The sequence below is a fragment of the Parus major genome, chromosome 1 (assembly GCF_001522545.3).
Source record: "Parus major isolate Abel chromosome 1, Parus_major1.1, whole genome shotgun sequence".
NCBI classification, from domain to species: domain Eukaryota; kingdom Metazoa; phylum Chordata; class Aves; order Passeriformes; family Paridae; genus Parus; species Parus major.
Genome location: NC_031768.1, coordinates 15,115,240 through 15,139,580, shown reverse-complemented (window position 1 = coordinate 15,139,580; position 24,341 = coordinate 15,115,240). Strand labels below are relative to the sequence as shown.

Genomic DNA, 24,341 nt, shown 5'->3' with positions numbered 1-24,341 from the left:
TTCATCATGAGCCATAGGAGTGTTCACATTAAAACTTTTTCTTAATGGTGGTGCTCTTAAGAACTGAATAGATGTCAGCATTCCCAGGCATACATTACATAAACTAAGAAGTTGTCCCCATGGCTGATCTCACATTGTTGCTACTGGAAAGAAATCCACAAATAGTCTATTTTTAACAGTCTCCTTTGGAACAATTCCAGATTACAGACTACTCAATTCATTTTTAATTGAAAAAAACCAAACATATAAGAGTGTTGAAGGTGTATCCAGTAAAAAGGCACTTTGCAATACCACTGAGTGTTATTAATCACTGATAAAATTACCTTGGTCGGGTAAGATGACTTGAATCAAAAGTCTGCAAATTTAGGGCACATTCCTAGAGAAGAGGTATTCACTTCAGAATGCAGCAATTTAATAACCCCTTTAAAATAGCTGTTTCAGACTCTCAGTACAATGCACAGCGGGTGTGTGTCTTATACATTAATAGCACTATTAGTAGAACTGAATTTTGTCTTGATGAGTACATTACTATGCTTACCTTCAGAAGAGCTATAAAAGAAATTGCTAGGTTGTGTTTGTGTACTAAGACACACAAATAATATGTTACATGCTTGCCAACCCTGCTAGCAGAGACATAACAAAAACCCCTGACTGGGGAAAGAAACAGACAAAAAAGGATGGATGTGAGATTCCTCAGTATTTGGGTGATTTATTGGGATGAAATGGACTCAATCACATGAGAATTTAAAATAAGACTGAAGTTTTAGGAAATATCCTTTATCACATCTCATGAGCAAAACAAAGTTCTTGTGAAAGATGAACATTAACTTAAAGAATACTTAAAGAGATTTAAAGAGTACTTTCCATCTTTGGAGTCTGTGAATTTCCAGCATTTCCTAATTCTGGTTCATACAGATAGGAGTAAAAAAGTATGTCTACATGCCACCAAAATGTCTACATACTCACCTTGATTAGTTTATAATACCTATTGGTTCAGAAGCTTCCAATGTGCACTCAAAAAGCTCACAGTTCTCTGCCATAGTGCCAAGCCAGCCAGGTGTTTCTGAGTGGAGACAGGACAGCAGCTTTCTTTTGAACCATCAGACAGACACCTGTCACCAGCTGGAACTTGAACAGGGTGGGCAATAGCCACAAATCTTCCTCAGGGCCCTTGTTCAGAGCAATACAGCATCACTTTGTTCACATACATGCCAATTTTACCGTCCAGTCGGGAGTGAGAGTGGTGAACACGAAGCCTCTGGCCAAGCCAGATTAGAGGTTGGCATGTCTTTGTGTTGTATCTCACTCTAAGCTCCCCATCAGCCTGGGAGCTGGAAGAGGGCTCTTAGCAAACCACCCCGGGAGGAGCTCTGCTACTCCTAAAGACTCGGCTGGTAGGATTCACAGTCCTACTGGGGCAACGCACAGTGGCGACTCAAGGAGATGCTGTTAAGACGCTCAACTTTTTTCTCTCACCAACTCCCAAATGCTCCCTGTACTGGACGCATTACACGAGGATCCCTTCACACCCACCTCCCTGTCCCCACACCCCTAGCCAAGAGCCCCACTCGCCTCGTCTCCACCTTCACCGTGCCTACCCGTCCCAGCCGGCAGTGTCCCGGCACGACCCGGGAAGGCGGCTCGGGGCAGGCTGGAGCCTGAGCCCCCGCCCCGCGTCCCGCCTCAGCCCAGCCCGCTCACCCGCGTCGTAGAAGGCGTCCAGCACCGCCGTCTCACCGAAGTCCAGCTCGCCGAAGTTGACGGTGCTGAGCTGGGCTCCCTCGGCCTCGCAGGCCCGCTGTAGGCACTGCCGCGCCCCGGCCTCGGGGCTCCGCGCCCCGGCGCCCGCCTTGGGCGGGTCGTTCAGCACGTACACGGCCCGCAGGCAGCGCGGCCGCGGGGCTGCCGAGCCCACCTCCGCCGCCTCCGCCTCCGCCGGGCCCCCGGCCGCCAGCTCCGGCTCCGCGCCGAGGGGCGCCGGCTCCGCGGCCGCGCTGCCGCCCGCGGGGCTCTCCATAGCGGCGTCGAAGGATGAGGGGAGCGGGGGGCTGCCGGCAGGTGCTCAGGCGGGGTCGCGTCCCATCGCGGACAGCTGGGCAAATCCCCGGCGAGGCGGCTCCCTCCCTCCTCCTGCCGGCCCTTCTGCCCGCGCTTCTCTCCGTTCCTGGGCGGGCGGGCACGGAGACGGGACGGGGCGAGTTGTAAGCGGCCGGCACGGAGCGGGGCTCAGCACAGCTGGGCACCGCCCTCCCCGAACGAGACGGCCCGGGGAGCCCAGCGCGGAGTCCGGCTCCACCCCGCCGTGCCTTCCCGGGACAATGCGCCCGCTCCCGTCCGCGACCTCGGCGGCTCTGAGAGGGAGCGGCGCCGTCGGGGTGATCGCGCCCCGTTTATCACTTGCCCTGCCCGCCCCTCGCCGGCAGCAGCGCCCCCGCGCACCGCCCGCGGCCCCGCTGCCCGCCGAGCGAAGGCAGCTGCTGCCCGTTTGCCTTCCCTCTGCTCCATCGCAGCTTCTCCCCTGCTGAGTCCCCTGTCCCGTTGTTTACACGACTTTGACCACATTTAGACTGTGTCAGAAGTTTGGGTAATAGTTCATCCTTAAATTCCTTCTCTTTTCTTAATAATCTCCCACGATCATGACAAAACCAGCTTCTAGTAACTCTGTGGCAATTGCTTCTGGCTTCTTTATAAGAACAAAATTATTTTTGATTTGCTAACACATTTTTCTTATTAGCTACACTGGTGATGGCAGCCTGGGGTTTGGCACTGCTACTGGTCCAGGCACTGGTGCGTGTTCCTGGAAAACTTCATATCTCAGCCTTGTACCCCAAAAAGTTACTGTCAAAAGTTATCCTATGGAGACCACAACGAACTAGCGATCAAGAAAAGCACAGTCTGCCTGCAAATTTGTGTTTGAAGTAGTAAACCTATAGGGAAAGCTTTTTAATTTTATTTTCCACTCACAGTGACAGATGAGGTCTTAAACAAAGAGTGTCTTCACCTTTTGCTGCAGTGTGAAGACTATGTGGCTGCCAGAGACAATGATTTTACCTCATGCTGTAATCATAGAAACAGAGAGCTGTTGATGTTGGAAAAGCGCTCTAAGGTCATTGAGTCTTTAACCCAGCACCACCATGTTTAGCACTAAACCATATCCCCAAGTGCCACACCCACAGGTGAACACCTCCAGGGATGCTGACTCAACCACTACCATGGGCAGCCTATTACAATGCCTGACCATCCTTCCAATGAAGTAATACAACAAACGCAACAATCAAAGGCTTACAGCATGGCGTTTTCCTCTCTAGATGTCTGTCTGTGTGGGATTAAAATAAATTTACTTATAGAATATGAGAAATACATAGGCTTAACTTTAATTGTAACTTGCTTACAACTTAGCATGAATAGGCCCTGCACAAAACACTATATGTGAACTTGAAATGAGCTCCCCTTGTCAGCATGGCTGGCTCAGCAGGGAGGAAACATAGAAAGACCAGATACTTTCAGGTAAGGGCTGAGACCTTGGTACCCAGTAACACAAATGAGGGTCCCAAGGCTGCACCAAGCCAGAAGGTAAGAGCAGTTAATGGCTTGTCCATGTGGACATCGATAAAGAATGAGGAGTTGCAAGACCCCAGACCATAAATTTCTATTGGATCAAGAGGTGCACATAGGGCATGTGAAGTCTTGTGCACAGACTGTGAGGGTATGAAGGCATGGGGATTTCTTTATTCAGAGTCCCTGTCCAGGGCCACACAGCTCAAGCTAAAATAAACCAAGGCTGCCTCAAACCCAGGATCTGACCTCTGTGACACCAGGGATTGTTAATAAGAATTGCAGTAGCCAGTATTTCTAAGAGACACTTCAACATGGGGATAGCATAGTGCTGTGCAGTACTCATGTTTGCTTAGTGGCTCATAAGGTTTTTCGACAGAATGTGGATAAATAATTTAACAAGCAAACCTATTCCTCATTTAGGAAAGTTTAGGGCAAATAAACCTTCAGACTTGGCCCACAGGTTAGGGGTGTGTATGTGCTTTTTTGACAGAAGCACTAGAATAGGAGACTTTGGAGAAATGACATAGCCACTAGATATTTCCCCCATTGCTGGCAGTTTTCCTCTTTAGGCAAGAGCAAGCTATTGTATGACACACCAAGTCTATTAGCCTTGGTCCAGTAATGCACCAATTACCTGATATAATAGGAGAAAAATCGAAGTCTGCATTTAGAAGATAGTCAGTGTGCACATTGAGCCTTTCATCAATAAAAAGCACTAGCACATAAGTTTATGATCCTCCCCAATACCAATCCTACTTTGTACTTTCTGAATTATAAAAGAGTTTGGTTGAAGAGCTGTTATGAAAAACTGAAAAGTACAGCGCTGTCAAAGTTAAGGGATTGATTATTTGCACAGGAATAATCTCTTATTCGAGAACATTCTAAAGCTTTTAGCAATTAACATGCAAAAAACCAAAATTGCAATTCAATGTGTTTAGAACAATATATGCATGGTGTGGTGCTTTTTGTAATCTTGATAATTGTTTTAGTGTCAACTTTCAACAAATAGGCTGGGATTGCTTAGTGCGATGCCACTGAGGCATAGTAAATAAGCTTTTTGTGACTTCCAGAGATTATAAAAATTTAGGTTGTAGGTCTAAGATGTGTCTTCAGGTTCCATTTTGCAGTTTTTATAATTCATTACTTTTTAAAATTTCTTGTTGAGAGGTCTGTCTCTTGGTCTTGAAACAGAGTGGTAGTCTCTTAGTAGACATTTTACAGGATGATAAATCAGAAAAGGATATTTTCCCTTTTCTTAATTTTATTTGTCTTTCAAACAATATCCTTACTGTTTCTTGGACATTTTTCCTAACAATCTACCATTGATTTTCAGTAGTTTAACCTGGTGCAACTTGTTCAGAGTTTGTATGCTTCCTTCAAGCTAGAAACAAGGACCATTTTTAAATTAAGAAGCTTCATTTTATGGACTTTGATTGTCTTCAGAAACTGTGGCTCAGTGCTGGCATGCCTGACATTTCCACTGAGCAACAGTATCTTCAGATACTAAAAATCACCTGAGTGAGAATAAATAGGAGATTCAGACTTTGGGGTATCTGGACTGTTTCTGTGCAAACCAAAAAGTGTTAAATGTAGAAGAAAAATATGTGAGTCATGCAACACTCTTTCCTCTTTTAGGAAAAGTGGTCCAAGAATGAGGTTATAAAAAGAGCTACTCTGCCCCTAGAGCTTCCCCTTTAAAAGTCCAGGCCAGAAGTAAATATTCAGCTTCTATATCACTTTCCAAGACTTCCTGCCTTTACATAGAACCCAGCCTAACAAAATCAAGCACAATTTGTGATGTCAACATTTGCTCTTGTACAGAACTGCAAAGATGATGGCACAATTTTCTCAGTCAGCACTTTGCACCTGTCAAATCCACTTAGTGCAGAATATTAATTACCACTTCTGCAAAGAAAATAGATGTCCTTGAAAGCACCTTTTTTTTTCTTTTTCTTTTTTTTTTTTTTTTTGTAAATCCCTGAACGGCATAACTGGGCTAAGGGAAGTGAGTCCTTCCTTTTTTTTCCAGGGCTAAAAACTTTCAGTTCAAACTGTAAAGGTACATAAATTTCAAACTGTAAATTTATATAAAGCTTGACTCCACAGGCAAATGTTCTACCTTTTCCCCTAATGCATATACAGCTAAAGCCTCCCCCTTTTTTTTTTAAATGAAAACACAGACTAGAACTACCACAAAGGTCAGTCTGCAATTTCATTGCTCTCTGGCATTTTCACCTATAAAGAGGTTCCTCCCATTTTATGCAGTGTCAGGGAAAGCCAAGCTCCCTTGGCTCAGGTAAGCAGCAAATAAACCAGAAGACATCTGGGTCCATGGGGAAGATTTGAGTTGTTCCACTGAGGTGCAAATCCATCTGGCTGTGCCCTGGCAGTATTTGCTGAAGGATGCCCACCAGCACAGTGTGTGGGGTATCCATCACACCTCCTGCAGAGGTGCCTAGGAGTCCACTCACAGGCACTTGGCACTGAGCACCTCAGTATTAGACACATCCTTAGCCATGGCTACATCTCCCCTGCCTTTGTGTCTCAGGCAGAGAGCAACAGTTTAGGCAAGCAGCAGCATCCTGGACAAGCTTCCCCAAGGAGGAAAGTCAGGGCAACAGCTGCCTTGCATGAACACGCATGCCAAAAGCCTGAATTCTATACCCTAAGCGTGAGATTTTTTTTTTCTGTATTGTGAATATCAGGCATTAGGGAAAATATTGGATGTCCAGATTGTTTTCTGACAAGTCACTGTACCAACTTAGCACAAGCTAATGCAATTTGTGGTATTTAAACTATTCCAAGCAAAGACTTTGTTAATAGATCTTTTGGTGTTGCATCTGTTAGTGTGCTACCTCATTTATTTTCATTCACAGTGAGCAGGTCTCCAGGTAGCCCTACAAATACTGTTGTCATATGATGACAAGGAAAATAGTTGATTTCTTTATTGAACAGGAAGATTTATTTTTTTTTCTGAAGTATGAATCCAGACAAAAGATGTTTTAATTTTCAAAGTCATTATGTTGAAACTTTACTAGCTTTTAAATAAAATTCTGTGAGTTCTCCCTAAGAATAATTCTCCCTAATAAACTTCTTGGATCTGTTCAAAAGTCAGATTTAAAATACTTACTGTATAAATGGAAGCAACAGGGATAGTTCTTAAAGAAAAACTTCATGAAGATTACTTAAAAATTATAGCTATAATGCTATAAAAGTTGACTTGTGGCAAGGCACACCTCTTTTACAAGGGGGAAATTTGGATGTCTCAGAATCATGTGAAGTCATAACACTTTGGCCACCAGATCATCACTGGAACTGTGGTCAAAGATCTGAGGGTTTCCTCTTGCTTTTACTTCAGTGGACAGTGTGAGACCTCACAAACTCCTTTGGCCTGATAAAGAATGAAGGCAAAGAAAGTGACTGCTGGGTGTAAGAATATAATCCCTAGCACAGCTTCACAGCTTTCTGTTCAGACCCATTGTTTTGCACATAGAAGCATGTTGCATACAGCATCTGCACGCCACCACCCCTTGCAAGTGAAGGACAGAGTGACATCCTATGTGACAGACAAGATTAGTCTTCTCAAAGGGGGATCGTTCTGTCTTTGCTCTCCACCCACCTTGGAGAATAATAACTTCATAGATGCACCTTGTGTGCTCACATGCACACAGAGCAAAGTGTGATCAATTCAAAATTGGCTTTAACTCCAAATTCTTAATCTTCTTTAGTTTTCTGTGCGTCTGGCACCCTAATCAAAAATTCTTGCCTTTGGATTTTGAGTAGTTATATGTCAAGACTTTGGGAGTAGGAATGACTAAGGAAAGCAAGGTAGCAGTGAAAAAAAGAATGCAGGTATTCTCAATAGCTTCCATAAAACCAGAATTTCACTTAGAGAGGAATGCCTGCATTGGAAATAATAAAATAAACCAAACCAACCAGCAGTAAATAACATAGCAAAGTGAAGGAATAAAAATCCACTCAACCTTTCCTGAATCTCTGTCAAAACAGAACTCACACTTTCTGTATGTCTGAGAGTTGGCATTTCTTTCTATCAGACAGCTAGATCATATCAAGACTTGGGCATGTGCATTTATAAAATCTGGTTAAAAACTTTATTCTGATGTAGATACTTACGGCTCTCTGGACTTTCTTAGTTCATGAACCGAGGAGCAAACAGCCAGCTTAGAGCCAGAAGTTAACTCAAGTTCTCTAAAATACAGTTTTTAATCAACTAATCAAACAGAAAACCCTTATCTCCAGTTTTCAACATATTTGAAATAACTTCTAGTTTATATTTCAGATGGTAGAAAACAAAACCAGGCCCCCATTCAGAAAGACCTCCCTTGGACCCTGAAATTTCTGAACCCTTACTAGGATGACTAATGTTAGAGAAAACCTGGGGAAAATGAACACTTTCAGCTTAGGAGGATGTAGTCTTCATCTGACTGTCTATAAAATTCTGAATATTTGTATTCAAGTACTAGATATTAATAAATAACAACATAAGCCCTAGATTTCCCCACTCATACAGCATCTTGGCATGATGAATGTCTTCACCTCTGCAGACCTCTCTAATTCAGCAAGTCCTGAGGATGAGAAATACACATTTCCCCAGGGAATAAGACGCACCTGCTTACAAGCAGTAGCTTCAATAGGGCTGGTTTAAAATGTTTGCATGGGCAGAAGATGAAATATTCTTACCAGAACTGATAAATTTTCTTGTTTTAAGCTTGATCAAAGTATCTTGACTTCTTTATCTATCATAGCTCAGTGTTTTTCATACCATTTTAAGAAAATATTGTCACTTTTAGCCATTCTCAAGTTGTTTCTCACTGAAGACATATTAATGGTAAAGACTACCTGACTACTAATTTTTATTCCAGTCGAGCAGTTCTGTCTACTGATTAATGAAAGCCCAGCAAAATTGTGTCTATGGCAGGGAAGAAAACCTGGTTACACTCCTATTGTAAAAACAATGGAGAGGACTAGAATGTGTGGTTCATTTTTTATTGACATTGACATGAGGACACACAGGGTTTAGAAGCCTGGCAAAAGCAAAACTGTCAGTTTTGTTTGAACACATTTTAAATATTTGTAATCATAATGGTTTTGCTGTTCCCAGTTGGGACTGTGAACAGCAGAAGAGTCCTGAGGAAGCAAGAACTGCTTTAAAGTGACAAATAAAAAAAACTTATCTGTTATGTTGATACTCACATTTGTAACAGGTACGAATGAAAGTTTCATATATTTAAGCAAGTGTGGAAATTTAGTAAAATTTCAGTAAGAATTCTTCAGTTGCACCTGCATTTCTCCTTGTTAAGGCAGTCAAGAAATTGCAACATTATTAAATATGAGCTTGATTGGTGAAGAGACAAATGTCCAAAATAAGGGCTTTTTGTTTTTTTAAAAAGTAAGTCATCCACCTTCATGAAGTAGCAGTGTGAAAAGTCATGGGAGAAGCAGGCAGTAATATGTAGGAGCACAGCTAAGGCACCTACCAAGACAGAGAGCAACATCAGCCTGTCTTGAAATTTCTGGCAACTATTTTCTCAGCTAGCATGATGCTCATGCTCTGAAGGTGTGAAGTCATTAGCATTGGGTCTGACTTTAATATTTAGGTTTTGCAAGGTGGAGTTCTCAATACTTGTAATGGTGGAATCCAAATGTAACACTCAGCAGTCTGGTTCTGAAGCTCTCCTGGTTGCACAGAGAGACGTAATTGTGATTCCAGACACTTTGTCTTCTCTGCTTTGTCAAACTGTATTATATTTATTCTTTGCTAGAGCAGTGTCACATGCTCAAGACTATTAAAGTTGCTGCCAAATAACACGTAACTCCTGTACAGTTAGAAAATTTAATGGCAAGACACATTGTCACTCAAATGCAGTCCCTTTTCAGACATCTATCTGCCAAAATGATAGGAATCATTCCAGAAAAGTTTTATAATGCCATAAGCAAGACCTTCAGCCCTTCACTGTGTCAAATCACATTTCTGTCAAAATGCCAAGAGTTTCTTCCTGCACTTCAGTAAAAAGCAAGTTAAATAATAACCTGCTTCCTGTTCTAATTCAACATACCTAGAAAACACTGAGCATTCCTGACCTTTTTGAAGGAACCAATACATTCTTTGCTAATAACATTGTAATTGAAATATCTACCTCTTCTTTTCATTTGGGAAATTCCAAGTAACAGCTGTTTGAGGAAAAGAGTTCAGTTCGTGATAGCAGTAAGATTTCCAGAAGAAGTAGTAAAAAGTATCCTTTTTGTTACTTGACAGCCTTGTTTTCTCTAGAAGTTTAAATCCAATTATAAAACTGTGAATTATTTCAGTATTGCTCTGGAGAGTTCTCAGCTGTTTACACAGCAACAAAGAAGAAGAAAATCAGGTTAGTACTTTGGCAAACACACGTAGGATAAACATCAGATAGTCTTTCTTACATCCCCAAATGGAAAGACCGACAGATTCTAGATTTCTATATCACACACACACTGCTGCAGCATGACACCAACCTGAGGAGAGTCCCATTTGCTTTCTGTTTAACAGAGGCACAACAACATCTTGGTCCAGCCTACAAAATGGCTCCAGCCAGAACCTGCAGAAGGCAACTGGCTTACCTGAGCAACATCAGCACCTTAATTTAAGCAGAGGTTGTGGGCTGTGTCATTAGGTGGGCAGTTCCTCTTCTCTGTGTCACAGGAGTATTGGGACATACATTCCTAGAGCAGGAAGGTGTCAGATTTGAGACAAGACAAAATTTAGAGTCTGAGATTGCTGCTTTTTACAATTATGCAGGGGTGGGCTGAGAAAGCATGAGGCCTGAGAGTCAGGGCATACAGAAAGTGAGTAAAAATGGGGATAGGAGAATTCAGGCTTACCCCAGACTTGCACCCAGCTGGAGAGAGCACACTGGTGACATCTGGGAGCTTTAAATCAGCACTTAGACTGAATCAGTCTTACTGACTTCAATATATCTGAATTAGATCAAGTCCAATATTGAAGTCTGTAGTTATTGCAGAAATGTGACATCCTTCTTGTGTTAAGAGCTCCCTAAGCACAGGTTACATAACTTATTCCTGAGGTGTGCAGGTTCTTTGGGTTAGAGCATCAGTTTTCCATTCCCCTGAGATGAGTGACACACCAGGCACAACTGTGTAATCATGGCACAAACAACCTGCACCTCCCTCAAGAAACATGCCAAACATTAATGAGGTAGCTTTCTCCAGCCAGCACTGCTTTTGCTCAGGTCTCAAAATTTACATCATGTCTCCCCCCCCTACCTAGTACTTTTATTTGCTAAATAGCTGCATCTGTGCTTCCAAGAGTAAATTTGGCTGAGCTCAATAGATTTGGCTCTTTGAATCCAGAGCAGCCAAATTATATAGCAATAGCAATTTCCATGCAAGTACACCTTCTTTTCTACTTATCCTGCATTAGCTGTTTTTCTCTGCTTGGTGCTCTGTGCTAGGAGAAAGAGCATGGTGTACAAATTGTGTGATTGAGTTTTCTCCTTTACTTGGTGTGCCCTTTGCAATCAAAACCATCCCTGTAAGGGGGTAAACCCAGGTAATGGGTCATCCTGTGGCAGGGACAGCTGCGCAGCTTAATTTTCACTTGCTCTAAGATAAGTCCAAGAAGTGCTTTCACAAAATCCCAAACTCTTCATTGCTGTTACCCGAGGAGGTGAAGATCAGCCTGATGAGTCCCTTTGCTAAAAGGATGTTTGCTAGCTGGGATGAAGGACATAGGGAAGGGCTTGTTGTACTGAGGAATATGATCTCCCATACCAAGTGAAAATGCTGGCTCTGGGCTCAATGAAGTGAAGGGCTTTTACCAGAGACAGTTTTGTGAACAGATGTTTCTTTAATGTCCTGATATTCAAAATTGGTTTTGAAGTCTGCTTATTCTTATCTAATTTCCTTTGGTGTTCTAATTTTCAAGCTTTCTTCTCCAAGAAACAGCCTATTAGATGTTTTAAGATCACACTGATAAATGCCAATTTTGTTTTCCTGTGATTATCATCAGCTATATTCTCCAGTTGCTTTTCCTACATGAAAAAAGGGAAGATAATAGAGCTCAAAACCTACTTATCCGAGGGGGCTGAGAGGGATTGGTAGGCCTTCCCCCTCTATTGTAGCTTTTACAGTGTGCCAGGACAATTACTCTCACTAATCTAGTGATTTTTCTAGAATTATAGTTAAATATCTTACTAAAATATACTAATCACTCCAGTTTGTAGGGTAACAATTCAATAAAATTAATTTGCATCTTAATTTTTTTCATCCTACATTGCTAACACATTTAATATGATTTAATTTCTAATACTTTAAATAAAAGTTCACAGGAGCGTTAAGCCATTTTGTTAGTTCAGCTATTTGCACTCCAGCCCCTCACGCTGTTCAATAGTGGAACTGTGAGCACTTCAAGGGGTAACTCAGCTGCACCACTGGCTCAAGAAAAGCCTGACTGAGGCAGCATAAAGAAAGTCTCTCAAGCGTCTCTTCCTGAGGCCACCTGTGGTTTACACTCAGTACCTCTGAAAATTCGTGTCTGCGTTGGATTGGAAATCAGCTTCATCAAAAGAGGGAACAGCAAACAGCAGCGTGTGCAGGGGGTGCAGGAAGCTTTGTCCCCTGAGTAGAAAGCAGAGGGGACGATGGCCCAGGGCCATGGCAGGGCTGGCGGTACCGAGGCCGCTCATTCCCTGGCGCCCACACAGCACCGCAGCTTCCTGACGGCATTTATATGGTGTCTTTCGCTTCCTCAGTTGCTCTTTTCCAGGCTGGGAAGTGCTTGCACCCTCTCACCTTCAGATGTGGTGTCCTGAAGAAGCTGGTTGTTTTCCAAAGGCGGGGCATGGCTGGTGCAGGGACGCTACAGCTCAGGAGGAGGGAAGCGGCTGCAGGATGCTGGGGGTGACTGGGCCGGGTCACAACAACCAGCTGCTAATTCCTGGGCCAGCTCGAGTCAGCTGAGGCAAAAGCTGCCAAGCAATATCTAAGTTCTGGCTGAAGGGTATTAATAACCATGGATACAATTACCCAATGTTTTGTGTGGAGAATTCAGCTCTTCTGGCTCTTTTTAACTTAAGGATTGCAATGAGCAGAAGTCAATGCTTGGAGGTCCCTGTCCTCACCAAAGCCTATGGGAATTGCTGGTGCCCAGCAGCACGGCCACCCCCACACAGCTGAAAAGCCTCCTCAGTGCCAAGCTGTAAAGTAGATGTTTCTGCTTTAAGCAAAATTCCTGCTGGTTTCAAACCACAGCTCTCCTGTATGAAAGGTATCATCTTTCTCAACAGCCTTCATGCTTTCCTCATCAATGAGCCTCCTGATGTGAGTGTCCAGCCCCAGGGTCCTTATACAGAGGAGAAGCAGACATTGGAGTACTCACAGCTCTTCCTGGCCCTGCAGAGACTGCTGAACATTCCTGTGAGCAGGAGCACTGCCCATCACCCCCAGCCAGCCACACTCTCTCCTTGGCTTGTGGTGCTTGGTGTTTGTGGGGCCCCTGAACCGCAGAGCCTCCAACCACTGCCCCCTGCTCCCAAGGCAGAGCCCTGGAGCATAAACGCCTGACACAGGCTAAAAGTGTGGGCACAGTTGTGATGTGGCATGGCCAAGGAATGCACAGGAACACCAGACGCCTTCAGCCACGCTGGCCCTGCAGCAGCAAAACCACGTCTGCCACAGGCTGCACGCACAGCCAGACACCTGGCATGAGGGAGCAGCAGAGCCTGCTCCCACCCCAGTCAGCTCCACAAGAAGAGGAGGGAAAGGATTCTGTGACTTAAGCAAAGCACAAACTTCTGAGGGTGTTTTATAGCACTGTCTCACCTTGTTTCATACATAAAATTGTCACTCCTGGCTGTCACAGAGCGTGGCACTCATTGACATTTCTTACACAAATTAGCCCATAAAAATGACTGCAGAGAGTTGTGTACAGTCCTTTGACCTGTTAGCATAACAAAAAATTCATCTGAACCTTGTGCTGATTCACAAATGAATTAACAAGAAAACCACAGATGATGAAATTTAAAATACACTTTCAAGTATTTGCCATCTTACTCCCACGTAGAACTTTTAAGTTCTAAGTGATATGATCTCACATTAAGAAATACGTGATCCTTTTAGAAATGAAAGAAGAAGAAAAAGAGAACATAAAACTGTTTTCTTAATAACCAAAAATTTACTGAATCAAGAATTTGGATATTATCATCCAAAGGTATGAGCCTGATATTTCACACCCGACTTCTCTACATAAACAGAAGTCTGGTACAGGACTGGTATGTGCATGTTAATGAAAAGTCATTTTACACAACTCTTCAAACAACAATATTTAATCACTTTCACAACAAAATCACTTTGTACCTCACCAGTGTTTTCTGATTTTCTTTAAATATAAAACCAAACACTTTTAAAAGCAATAATTTATATCCACATGTTTAATGCATATTTGATATTCTTTAAAAAGGGGAAATCCACGTCTTATGCAAAATACTTTGTATTATTATAATGAAATGTAGCAAGAAGAGCTTGTATTTCTACACTATCCTCTCCCAGAAAATCCAACTTGCAAAGCAAAGCATTTTCACAAAAACTTATTTAACAATCTTCTACAAAGCATCATTTGTTGAACTTCTAACTTAGACTTATAAAATGACAAGTTATCATCTCAACAGAAGAAAAAAAAAGAATGTATTTTTTTTTGTTTTGGAATCTAGTTCCAAATTCAGACTTTCATTTTCTAAAGATGGACACTTCTTTTTATATATATATATATCAGAGAAATCTGATATATTTGTGTGGCACAGCTCAGGAATCAATACTTTATTTGCCACAGATATAGTAGTATTTCTTTCCAGGGAATTAAAAATCCAGAACAGTGAATTTCTGGATAAATATAGCAAATGTACAACTACAAACCCAAACAAAATTCTTATTCCTTATCCCTTCATTTCCTTCTGTTTTTCTAACTCTACTACTAGATTTACAAAAACCATGGAAGTAATGTAGAAATCCATATTGCTGGAAAGCTATGGCAGGACTCTCATTCTTTGTACAAAAATATTTTAATGTAGATATTTAGAAATGTTACATAAGAGCATTTCAGTGATAAAATATTTTACTAGTGTTTCTGTTTGAGTACACTGAGCAATGTATTGTGACTTTAAAAAGAAAATTCTCAAGCTTCACTACCCAATCTCTAAATCTCAGACACCGCTGTTACAATAGAAGCAGATGCTCTGGAAGAAAAAATCATCTCAACAGTCAGGTTGTGTACTGCCAGTTGAGACCCATAAAGATGGATTCAGGCGTGGTGGAGCGTGTATTTTATATATTTGTGCATATCAAAAAGATTATGGGAACTCTGCCAACCATATGTGAATGTGACCAGCCAACAGCATGCTACATCTCACTCAGCCCCTGGCAAGAAGGGTGGTTCATGTTGATACAGGGTGTGCTGCTGGAGCCAGCTCTAGCATTTCATGGGATGACAAGTAGATCCTTTGTGCGGGGGGTTTTGTTACTTAAGGTATCACCAACATCACTTACCCACTCACTCCATGCTATGCAAAAATACCTGTTTTTAAACACTTTATAAGCTTAACAGAGATTGCTGACAAGATATGAGATACTCTGTGGAGTGAAGAACACATGAAACCACAACCAGGAAAATGTGAAATTTTGAAAGAATGAAAGCAAACAGAGAAACTGAAGTAAGCATCAGGTTCAACAAAATGTTGAGAAAAAACATTTTGTTTCTTAGTCCTACTGCTCAAAGTCCTACTGCTGCAAAAGTAGGACTATGAAGTGTATCAGTCTGCAAGTGTACAACATTATGCAGCAAACAATATCATGTCAACAGCAAATGAAACACTGTCACACGACAGAGAACCTTGTGCATGAAATAATACAACTTTTTATTTATGTTTTATAGATTACTTTTATTTATTTTTGCTTTAATAATGCATATTCTGTTCACTCTGTGCAAAATTGGGGACAGAGGTGGGTGTTTAAATCATCTAATGAAAATCAAGCGGAGATGAACATTCAGGTTGAGGGAGAGGCCTATCCAAACCAGGAAAGCTAAAAAGCCACAGCTGCTCAAGACAAAGCTGCTCTCAGCTGTGCCCTTTTGTCCTGCCACCTGGCACAAATGCGCTCTCCTGACCGAGCAGCTGGGAAGGTGACCTCCGCCGGACACCGGGGACAGGAGTCATCGTGGTAGCTACATAGGGAGACCTGGCCTCAACCAGCTCCAGTCAGTGTGTGGCAAAGAAAGGCACAAATCATTGCAAAGACCAGACTTCTGTTGGTTTGTTTCCTTCTTGTAAATACATTACTGTACACAATGTAAATTTAAGTTGTAGGGGATTCGGGCACATAAAATTGCATATTTAACAGAACTTAAAACCATAACAAAAAGTAGGCTGTTCAATCTCGAAGCAAAAATAATCCCTCCAGCCCCAACATTAACATTCATTCCTGGCTATATGAAGTACAAACATTTTAAATTCTGTGACAAAAGACAATTAAAAACCAAAAGTCAAAATCATAAAGCTTGTAAACAGATAATCTGAAATACACTTTATTTATGGAAAAATATCATCAAAATAGTACCACTATGGACTAAACTGCCTGAGTTTTCATTTTACCTAGGATCTTGAAGTAGAGAGCCTTTAGCACAAGATCAATTTCAGTCACAACTAGTGCCGTACAGCACGGCTTTGGGTAGAAATTTTGTTCTTGTTGGTATTTTTGTTGTGCTATCAAAAACTGTTGTGCTAATCCTTCAGATAAATGGATGTTGAGGCAATTCTTAAATCATTTGGCACAAAGTTATTTTGGCTGGGGCAAAAATTTGAGTCTCAGTCATGAAAAATAATGCAACATTCCACCTATCAAGTATTCACTTTGATTGAAGAGCTTTCTTTATGTCATTAACTTCCATCTAAAAACAAACAGAAGAAAAAGTATTTGATTAAATACAATTCTTTAGCAAACTGAGGCACAGTTGGTGCCACTTAAAAAGCACATTCCCTCTTGTCCACAGGTGTCAACTACAGGTTTTATACCACTCTTCTTTCCATAGATTTCACAAATTGAGGTGCCTCTTAACTGCGTAAGATGACCATTCACAGCTTCCTCCCTCAGACCATGACAAGTATAATCATTGAATGCACTGCAAGACCTTGCAATCTCTTTTAAATGACAATATTTACAAGCCACACAGCTCACTGCCTGGCATTAGTGAAGAATGAGCACCATGTCCCTGCACCAGCAGCTGCAGCACAATAAACTGCACTGCTGGCAACGAGCACAGGTAGCTTGTTGGTCACAGGTAGAGACACAAACCCATTGTCTCTCTCCTATAGAGAGGGTTCTTGCTGTAGGAATGGTGGTTGCCTTCTACAAGCATCAAGCCTGTGCCTAGGCACCTTAAAGGCTCTGAAGAATGTACAGCCATGCTTAAAAGGATGTGGCTGAAACCATCAGCAGCCCCACTTGTACACTTGGTCCCTCTGACAGACACTTAAAACACTAAGGCAGGGGTCCTAGGTTTATTCAAACCCACCTGTTTCAACCTGTGTTCAACTGCACCATCATCAAGGCAGTTTTCTTTAGTATGTGGGCTGAGAACTGTGCTACTTCATGTCTATCAGAGCACTCTGAAATTAATGACACTTTTTTTGTTGTTGACTCTCATCTTCATGTAAAGCTAATAATGCCATCTTGGCTAGCATCTGAATATTTACCAGTATAAGCAATATTTGAACTGGAGTAAGAGCATTCAGCTGTAAGATCATAATTTTAAACCCATCAGTGCAGGTCTCTGCATAAACATGTAAAGTTATCTCTGGATAACTCTGAATAACCTGGCCTGTTAGACTAAATCAACAATGGCTATTAAAAATGTTCACTGGGTTTTATCTGAATAAATTTCAGTTTTAGCTGAACAAGAATTGTGTATTATTAGAAGTCATGTTGATACGTGGTTGGACACATAAAGTCCTTTAGACAGGCCTGGAGCATAGACATTGAGGATCCCCTGTTCTGCCATGCTTTGCCATGTTCCCAAGTGCTTTACAGAGGGAACAGTCTAGTGAAATTACAATTCAACTTTGTCCCTAGATTGAAGTACAGTTGCCCTATACCATAAAAATATAAAATACAATCAATACAAAACTACTTACCAGGTACATGGAATAGAAGTACAGGTACATGGAATACATAGCATAGATTAGAATAGAATAATTTTGGTTGGAAGGGGCGTATAATGAACCTTTAGTCCATCTGCCTGACCAAGTTAAAACAGGTTGTTGAGGGCATTGTTTAAATCACTCTCTAAAACCCCCAAAAGCAGTAATTTCAACATTATTCCACATCAAAGCAGCATTGCTAATGATTCCAGCAAAGTCTGAGCTCCATGAATATCTCAAGCAGGGCAGCAGGATACCTGGGAAATTACTAAACCAGCACAACATCTAGAGCTATGGTACTGTAAAACCTATGCAGTATGGGTTCTTAACCAGAGCCTCTTCTTTTATATTGCTCAGGATGCTTCAGTAAAAATAACCTGAGTCAGTCTGTAAAGCAGACATTAAAATCTTGCTATATGAAATATTCCAAGCACCGAGACAAGCCTACTACAAAATATAAAGCTTTGGCAGAAAGTAATTAACTTAAAAAGGCATGATTTCATTTGTGACAAAATCAAACAATTAAAACTGAACTGAAAAAAAAAATCATAGTTTGAGTCTTGTATTGTGTTTAAATTTTTAAAATTTGTCTACTTGTGCTGATAAATTTTTGGATAATTATCAGGCTTTTCAGTAAAAACCCAATATTGCAAAATATATGACACAAACTTGTAATGCTATGAAGGGAACAGATATCCCTTTCAGAAATATTGGTAGTTTTTGATTCACTGGAATCTACGTATCTTAGCAGAGTTTTATGTCCCATGACAGGCTAAATCAACTGCCAACACATCCCCAACATTAAAAACAATGTAAGTACCTGCAGTCGTAGACGGATCTTCTTCTCTTCATCCAACTCAGAGAGTAACTGTTTAATCTCTTTTCTGTTAAAAGAATGGAAAAAAAGCTTGGGATGGAAATGATCACACTAGTAGAATAAAAAATATTATCTCTTGGAGACATATTTACCCCACTTCACTAGTTATTTTTTTTCCTCTGAACATTTAATTGAAGTCAGCATTCTCTTGTAAACTCTAGGCTATAGCAGATAGAAGTAAAACTTGCTATGGGACAGTACCCCGCCCCATCCCACATGGCTGATGATTAATGCCTCCTGACAGCCCTGCATCCACAGGCTTTGCTCTGGCCTAGCTGTACCAACATCGTATCAGCACCCAGTTACCTTTTTCCATACAAAAATGTAGATGTTTTCACTGTTGGTGGGTTATAGGTACTGGGAACACAAATCCTGCCCATCCTATCATATACTTAAGCCGCTTAAAAGCTGTTTATGCCAGCAATGCAATGTAACCTTCAATTTCATTTATAAGATGTAATTATCCCAAATATGGATTTTCTGTCATTCTTCTTTGTTGGGAAAGGGAACATAGTTATAAGGAGCAGACACGATCTCATGTTCCCACTGAATGATCTCACCTTAGGACAGATACCAGTAGGTGGAAGCTGCCCTTGCAAGAAGGGCCGGGGAGACCAGAGGAGCAGGGTCAGCCTAAGAGGCGAGGCCGTGGGGCTTGCTGGCTACATCCAGCTTGAACCATGCCCTCCCGCATCTTCTCCCAAACTCCGCACACCTCTGTTCCGCCACAGTCTCTGCACGCTGCTTGCCCTTTTCTTTTTCCTGCCTGGGCTACACACAACTGACAATGTAAGTGAAGGTTTAGCTTCCAAAGCATTAAATATTCTCAGGAACATCAAAAGTTACATGCCAGCCCCGGTTTCTCCTAAGAAATGAGCAATTTAAAGAAAACAAAGGCGCCCAAAGCTAAAATAGGGCGATAAACACAAAGGCCTTCAGATGACCTAGTCGCAATTCAATTACTACTTTTGTAACATGAGCTTCCTGGGAAAATATACTTACAGTCAAATAACAAATTAGTAACTTTAGAAGCTTGTAGCAATTTGTACTACAACTATAACAAACGCACCCCTTTTATTACGATCAATGCACATGAGTTCCCAGTTAGTTATTGACAAATAAAACAACATTTGCTGCTTATAGCTTGCAACTTAACTTTTTTAACACCCCATAAACATCTACCTGTGTCATAACACAGGAAAAAAAAGCTGGTGGATAGTGCAGGTCTTTTTTGTGGAGGTTCTCACTCCTGAGTATGTTCTGTCACATGAAAATCACTCACAAACACATGGCCAGCTGTGCAGAGTAATACCCATGAAGGCAAACTCAATTAGAAACTGCCATTGCTATGCACAAATGGATCCATCCCACCTACAGCTGTGATTTGCATTACTTACTTTTGCTGGTCTTTCATGGTTTCAATGATGGTTCTTAGCTCCCTAATTTGTGTTCTCAGCTCTTCCAGGGCAGTCTGACCTTGGCTCAAGTGCTCAGTCTTTGGCTTTCCTTCAGTACCAAACAGGGATGGGGAATTTGACCTGTGGCCTGTTGTTCCCATAGCAATTGAGTGAAATCCAGGTGATGGTGAAGGGGATAGTGATGGTTGTACATTACTGCCAGTAGCCAGACCTCCAGGTTTTGGAGGCAAGGAAGTTTTGTTATCAGACACCTGCAACAAAAAGAATAACATTTAATGTCTGCAGAAAACTTTATGAAAATTAGGCCTCTAACCAGTGCTAAGTATTTAGCTGCTCTTCAGTAATGCTGAAATTCCAACAGTCAGATGTGGACAATCTTTGCAAAAGCACAATAAATATAGCATCATCATCTTTGCACATGTACATCAAAGGGGGTCTAGTTGTGATGCAAAAATTCAGCAACAGCATTTCCAAGATCTCAGACCTAGCAGTGAATTAAACCAGGGAGAGATGCTCAGCGTTTCTCTCAGATGTTTGTGAGAACATATCTACATCCATGGATGTCTCCCACAGAGCACAAAACTACATGGCTAAAGAATCCAAGTTGTATTTTTTCGTAAATTAAATTTATAATTCCCACCAAGTACTGAAGGAATCTTCCAAGTGTTCCCCCAAACATTATGAAAATAGAAAAATATTCATTAGACTCACTTGTTGGTATGCTATATATAGAAAAAAAATCTCATGGCTTCAAAATTATAATATATTAATAATAAATAAATGTGGTGTACTGTCCTGTGTTCAATCAAAGCTTCCATAAATCCCCATAACTACGAAAGGCTCTTTATTCCTCCAGGAACTTGACAGAAAAACACACCATTAACCTATAAGCCTGGAATCATGTGGTTAGCTAAAAAGGATTCCATGCTTCTTAACTGCGATCCAGTGCTCTACTTATTAGACAAGCCTCTATTCATATGTGCTACATAATGTAATAAAATGTAACATTTTATACTTACTAGACAATTAGAAAATCTGAAGTTTGCCAACCATACATGACCATCTACTTCACTGCTTACAGAGAACAGTGAACAATTACAGTTATCACAATGGCAAGTAAGGGGAATCTTCACATTGTTATTTGGCAGTGCTATGTGTGCATTACACGACAACTACCAGGCATGTTTGAAAATCTGATTTGGACAAGAGTAAGAAAAAGTACTAGGCAAACTTCCAGCTCTCTTTGGAAAAGAAATATTGAAGTTGAATGGCAAAAAGGGAAAAATACTGAGAATACATGATATGGAAATGGAAGGACACACTGTGAGTGCAGATTTAGAGACTGGCAGGGTAGCATTAGCTGAACAAAGTAACTAAGAGAAAAGTTAGTGATGAGGTGAAAATCAGGAAAAATTATGGGAGGAGAAGAGTAGGATCCACCGAGTTCTGCAAAAACCAGTCTTCCCTACTATATAGCCATGACTGAGCACAGAACCTGACCTGGGAAAACACTGAATTCAACAAGTGATCTGCACAAAAAACAAGTCTGACCATAAATATAAATAAAAATGGCATTATAATCACAAATAAGCTGAATCACTGTAGTGATTGAACACTGTTGTGATTCAATACATTGTAGCCTTGAACACTTGACTCGATGACCTGAATAATCTTCTTTTAACATTTTATCAATTAGTTTGTGGATCTGGGTTGGAAGGGACCTTAAAAGTTCCTTGGTTCCAATCTTCCTGCCATGGAGATTTGGATGCCTGTCACCTTTCACTAGACCAGGTTGCTCCATGCCCCATCCAGCCTGGTCTTGAACATTTCCAGGGATGGGGCATACACAGCTTCTCTATTTTGGCACCTGTTCCAGTGCCTTGCCACCCCCACAGTAAAGAATTTCTTTCCTAATATCTAATCTAAATCTACTCTCTTTCAGTTTGAAACCATTCCATCATCCTCTCCTATCACTCCATGCTCTTGTAAATCCCTCTCCATCTTGTCAGCTCACTTCAGGTACTGGAAGGCCACAATTAGGTCATCTCAAAACTATTCCTTTTCCATGCCGAACAAACCCATTTCTCTCAGCCTCTCCTCATAGGAGAGGTGCTCCATCCCTCTGATCCTCTCAGTGGTCTCCTCTGGACTTGCTCCAACAGGTCCATGTCCTTCCTGTGTTGGAGACCTCAGAGCTGGATGTAGCACTCCAGTGGGGTCTCACCAGAGCAGATAGGGTGTGAGTAATGTGTACCTCTAAACAGATCTTTCATGGATAATAACCCTGTGTATCAGTAGGTGTAAGTTTCCTTCAGGCTGAAAAGAGATTTCTGGCTGAGTTCAAATCTGGAGCAGGCAAGCAAGGCACAACTGGAGTCATTGATCACAGCATCTTATTCCAGAGCTTAACTGTCTATCAGCATTACAGCTTCAAGCAGCTGCTTTCTAATCACAGCCATCTCATTTTACAGGAACAACATCTACAGTTTTGTCATATAACTTAGTTGGCCCAGCAGTATTTCTTGGTGCAAGTACTCCCAGAAGAGGGAGCTACATAGCAAAACATTATCCTTATAACCTGATCACAGAAGTGCATGACTTCATCTTTCAAATACTTGTTAAACTATTAGAATGTAGTATTTAAATTATTAAAGGTATCCTTATGTACTAAAAAATAGTTCCAACCTTTAAAAAAGGACCTACATGCTCCTTTTGTAATATTTGATTCCACTGTAGTAGTCTACCAATACACAGTAATAATGACACAAACCTAAAAAATTAATACAGTTATACCAGTATAAAAAGAGATTATATTTGCAAATTTAAATTCACATATTATTACAATGTCTCAAAGAGTTGTATTTACTCTGCTCACAGACTCTTCTAATGTAAATGCAATTTAAAGTTGCAAAAAGACAGGGTCTTATTTTCTAAAATTTATTTCCCATCCTCTCTGATTCTGTCAAATGCATTTACACAAGAAGGATTTTTTTCACAGTATGGTTATTTGAGACATTTTAACTGTGCAATTCACTTTAGACTTGCCTTTCAAACACAGAACAAGCTTTAGTAACTTTTATCATTTTAAGCTTCTTTAAGTGGGCAGTTACCAGGTGACTGTTGAATTAAATTTTAAATATTTCAGCTTTAAAAAAAGAAGATGCATGTGATAAGGTTATGCAGAGGCATTCCAATTAACTTACTTGTGATATTGTAACAGTTCTTGATTTCCTTGACACTTCAAGAGTTTTGTGAGTAATGGAAACATGTTCCTCTTTCTCATCTTCAGGACTTGGTGAGTCAAAGAAATCAGGGCTTGAAAGGGATGACTGTGTAGGCAAACACGCACCACAAAAGAAGAAAAAGAAAAGCACAGAAACTTTCATTGGACAAGAACTTTTTTAGCTATCATTTTCAAAGTAACAATACTTAAAATCAGGACTCTTTGTCCCCCTACTCCCCTTTTTTGCATCTTATTTTCAGAGCTAGATTGCTTTCAAAGCATTCAAGAAATAAGATATTCTTAAGAGTTGAATTCAACATTTATTTGCAGCTTTGCACTGCATGATATCACAAGACGAAGGCCGCCTCCTGTGCCGTGGGGATGCCAGCTGTGTCACCGGGGCGGCTCTGCTGCGGCTCTGTGCAGAGCAGGTCTCACCCTGCTGCTCTTCAGAGGCCCCAGCCATTGCCAGTGCCTGCTGCTGGTGGTGCAGGGCTGCCTTGTGCACAGCCTCTGGTAAAGGTATGAAAAGGTTCTTTCCACCCCTTGATCCTTTCTTCATAGGTGTGACAGGGGAAGGAATACTGCTCTTTTATATTTCTGTACTTATGACAGCAGTCAATTTTGAAAGCATTCTCTTTCTTTGAGTTCTATTAGCTTTTCAATAATCCTTTTAGCTTCCTTCCACTTCAGCAGCATGGACCCAGGTAAACATCAGTAGTTACTTTCATTCTGATATTCCAGAACACAAAAAAGCATGGAAACAAAACAACCCCAAACACCAAAGGAGAAGACATTGAAAAACTAAGCAGTGTTTTCCAAAGTATTGCTTATGAGACCAACTTGTCCAAAGATAGATATTAGAGAGTGAAATTTAAATCACCCTGTATTTACAGCTGTGACCTTAATGAGAAGAAACACATGATAGATCAAGGAGGGCTGTTGAAGACTGAGTGGTCTATTTGTCCTCAAAATCTTGTAAATGTCCGCAAGAAACCAAGAGAAATGCTTCTTTTGGGAAACACTTTCAAAATCCTCAATACTTCGCACAAATTAGTCTATTC

General features: G+C 41.2%; 2 protein-coding genes across 9 annotated transcripts in view; both read right to left on the bottom strand.

Moving 5' to 3' along the window:
* Positions 1–2,302, bottom strand: part of MAP3K15 (mitogen-activated protein kinase kinase kinase 15) — an 84,656-nt gene extending 82,354 nt beyond the window's left edge. The window contains exon 1 of the mRNA XM_015634076.3: positions 1,702–2,302. Coding sequence (XP_015489562.1) covers positions 1,702–2,017 — 316 coding nt within the window. The 5' untranslated portion in view covers positions 2,018–2,302. The remainder of the gene's footprint in view (positions 1–1,701) is intronic.
* Positions 2,303–14,611: 12,309 nt separating this feature from the next.
* SH3KBP1 (SH3 domain containing kinase binding protein 1) overlaps positions 14,612–24,341 on the bottom strand; it is a 214,114-nt gene continuing 204,384 nt past the window's right edge. For 6 of the 8 annotated variants that reach the window (XM_015635182.3, XM_015635190.3, XM_015635200.2 and 3 more), the window contains 4 exons: positions 23,258–23,383; positions 20,034–20,305; positions 18,580–18,643; positions 14,612–16,510 (listed from right to left, as the gene is read on the bottom strand). In XM_015635182.3, the coding sequence (XP_015490668.1) occupies positions 16,469–16,510; positions 18,580–18,643; positions 20,034–20,305; positions 23,258–23,383 (504 nt within the window). In that variant the 3' untranslated portion in view covers positions 14,612–16,468. The remainder of the gene's footprint in view (positions 16,511–18,579; positions 18,644–20,033; positions 20,306–23,257; positions 23,384–24,341) is intronic. The other 2 variants (XM_015635209.3, XM_033512366.1) reach the window with 1 other exon arrangement.